This window comes from Suricata suricatta, chromosome 12, assembly GCF_006229205.1.
Source record: "Suricata suricatta isolate VVHF042 chromosome 12, meerkat_22Aug2017_6uvM2_HiC, whole genome shotgun sequence".
NCBI lineage: Eukaryota > Metazoa > Chordata > Mammalia > Carnivora > Herpestidae > Suricata > Suricata suricatta.
In genome coordinates this window covers 83,958,231-83,960,193 of record NC_043711.1, presented here as the reverse complement: position 1 = coordinate 83,960,193, position 1,963 = coordinate 83,958,231, and the positions used below count along the sequence as shown (strand labels likewise).

Here is a 1,963-nt window from a genome sequence, read left to right as displayed (position 1 = left end):
TTAGCAAATGATTGAATTTAACCTGGAGAGCAGTTGTTTTTTTGGAGTTTTGAGAGGTGCCCCTTACAGGAGTCCTTGGTAAGCAGTGTTGAGTGGGAGTCTCCTGGCAGTCCTGGAACTACAGGATGCTGCATAATAGAGAAGAGGGAACCAGTGGAGGGCACACCTGTGTTAGGATGAGAGCAGGCATGAAAGAAGACTCTGGCAGGGTTTCCTGGAGCTTTGTGTTTTGAATAATGCCTGTTTGTCTTTTATGTGTAGTGAGTGATGCTACACTCTGGGCAGACTTTGCCTAAGTTTCATAAATATTTAATTGGCTTTTTCAGGAGAATAAAGGCAGCCCCGCTGATGACTGAAAATGACAAAGCATCCACCTAACAGACGAGGAATCAGCTTTGAAGTGGGAGCCCAGTTGGAAGCCCGGGACCGATTAAAAAACTGGTACTTTTACATTTTTCTGTTAATTAAATTCCTTCAGCAAAGGATTTTTGCTAGAACTGATAAATAAAGAGGATTTTTCTTAAGTGTTCTATAGTTTTTTTCCTGCTCCCTGACTGTTGGAAGGTGGAAGGAGACTTAAGCCTAGAGCCGTGGGAGTGTCCTTTCTCTTTGGTGCTGGGATCCATCTGTCATGGAGAGCATGCAGTGACTACTTGTTAACACTTGTTTCCCTTTCTGCCTGTTTGTGTGAAGGAGTTATGGGAAAAAGAAGCATAGATGGCTATAAGGAAGGGAAAAGTTAATAGTGGCAGCTCTCTTGCTCTTGGCTACCTGTCTGGAAGAAGAGAGGAGAAAAAAATCAGGGATGGAAGAATGAAGGAAAGGGATTAGATTGAAATAACTTGTGTGTTGTGAATACCCCATCCTGTTTTCTGAGTATGTGGTATGGTTGAAATTTAGTCATCCCTCTAAAGGGTGATTAAATTTAGAGGCTGAGGGGTTGTAGTCCTACTTGCCATTGATTGTGACCTCTGGCTGGCTTATAGAGTGGCTTAGCCACTTTGAGCATCAGCTTTATAAATGTGTGGGTACTAGTAGTTTCCAAAGTTTTTCTGAGTATCAAATAGTAGAATGTGTGGGGAAAGGCCTTCCTTATCAGCTGTGAAATGATGGTTGTTGTTGAGGACATCGTAGAATTTGGTCGTTTGTTACTGCTTAAGGTAAAGGTGGGGGTTTCAGAACTCAAACCTTTTTGAGTTTTTTTTTTTTTAAGTTTATTTATTTATAATCTACACCCAAAATGGGACTTGAACTCTTTCATGGCCCTGAGATCACAAGTCACATGCAAGCCAGCCTCAGCCTTTCTGAGTTTTCATGAAAATAGGCTGACTAGTTCCTAGGGTGTAGGTAGAGAAGACAGGGGAGAGAGAAGCAAGGAGTGGCTGGGGCAGAAAATGTCTGCTGCCTATTGGGGCTGGAAGAATTGACATGTGAAATACAGACACTTTGAACAGCTACTTGTTTTAGGCTATTTGTATCATCGATAATTGTTTCCCTTAGCACTTTTTAAGGCAGCTTAATCAAGGGAGGGAATTCTTTTTAAATGTGGAAAAAAATTAAAATATAGAAAAAGTAAAAAAGTGCAGCTAGCCATAAAATAATTGTACTTGTCATTCAGAATAAATATTAATAAAATACATTAATATATACATTGTAATAATAAAATGTATTAAATTAATATCACTCAGAATAAGTCACTTTTATTATATATTTATGCTAAAAAAAATAAAAGACATAAAACATTTCTTATATAATGGAAGTACATTTTATTCCCTTACCAGTTCAGTTCCTCTTCTGTATTCCATGGAGGCAGTAGCATCCCAAACTTAGTTGTATCCTTTCTATGTTTTTACCTTTTTGCTACATATATATATGTATATATACATATATGTGTATATACACACACACACACGTATGTATATGTATAAGTAATAGAATCATTTTAGGTATTAAAAATTAATAT

At 37.9% G+C, this 1,963-nt stretch overlaps 1 protein-coding gene across 1 annotated transcript in view; it reads right to left on the bottom strand.

Moving 5' to 3' along the window:
• The window catches only part of PHF20 (PHD finger protein 20), a 113,888-nt gene extending 113,698 nt beyond the window's left edge, over window positions 1–190 (bottom strand). The window contains exon 1 of the mRNA XM_029917944.1: window positions 167–190. Coding sequence (XP_029773804.1) covers window positions 167–190 — 24 coding nt within the window. The remainder of the gene's footprint in view (window positions 1–166) is intronic.
• Between the last annotated feature and the right edge of the window lie 1,773 nt (window positions 191–1,963).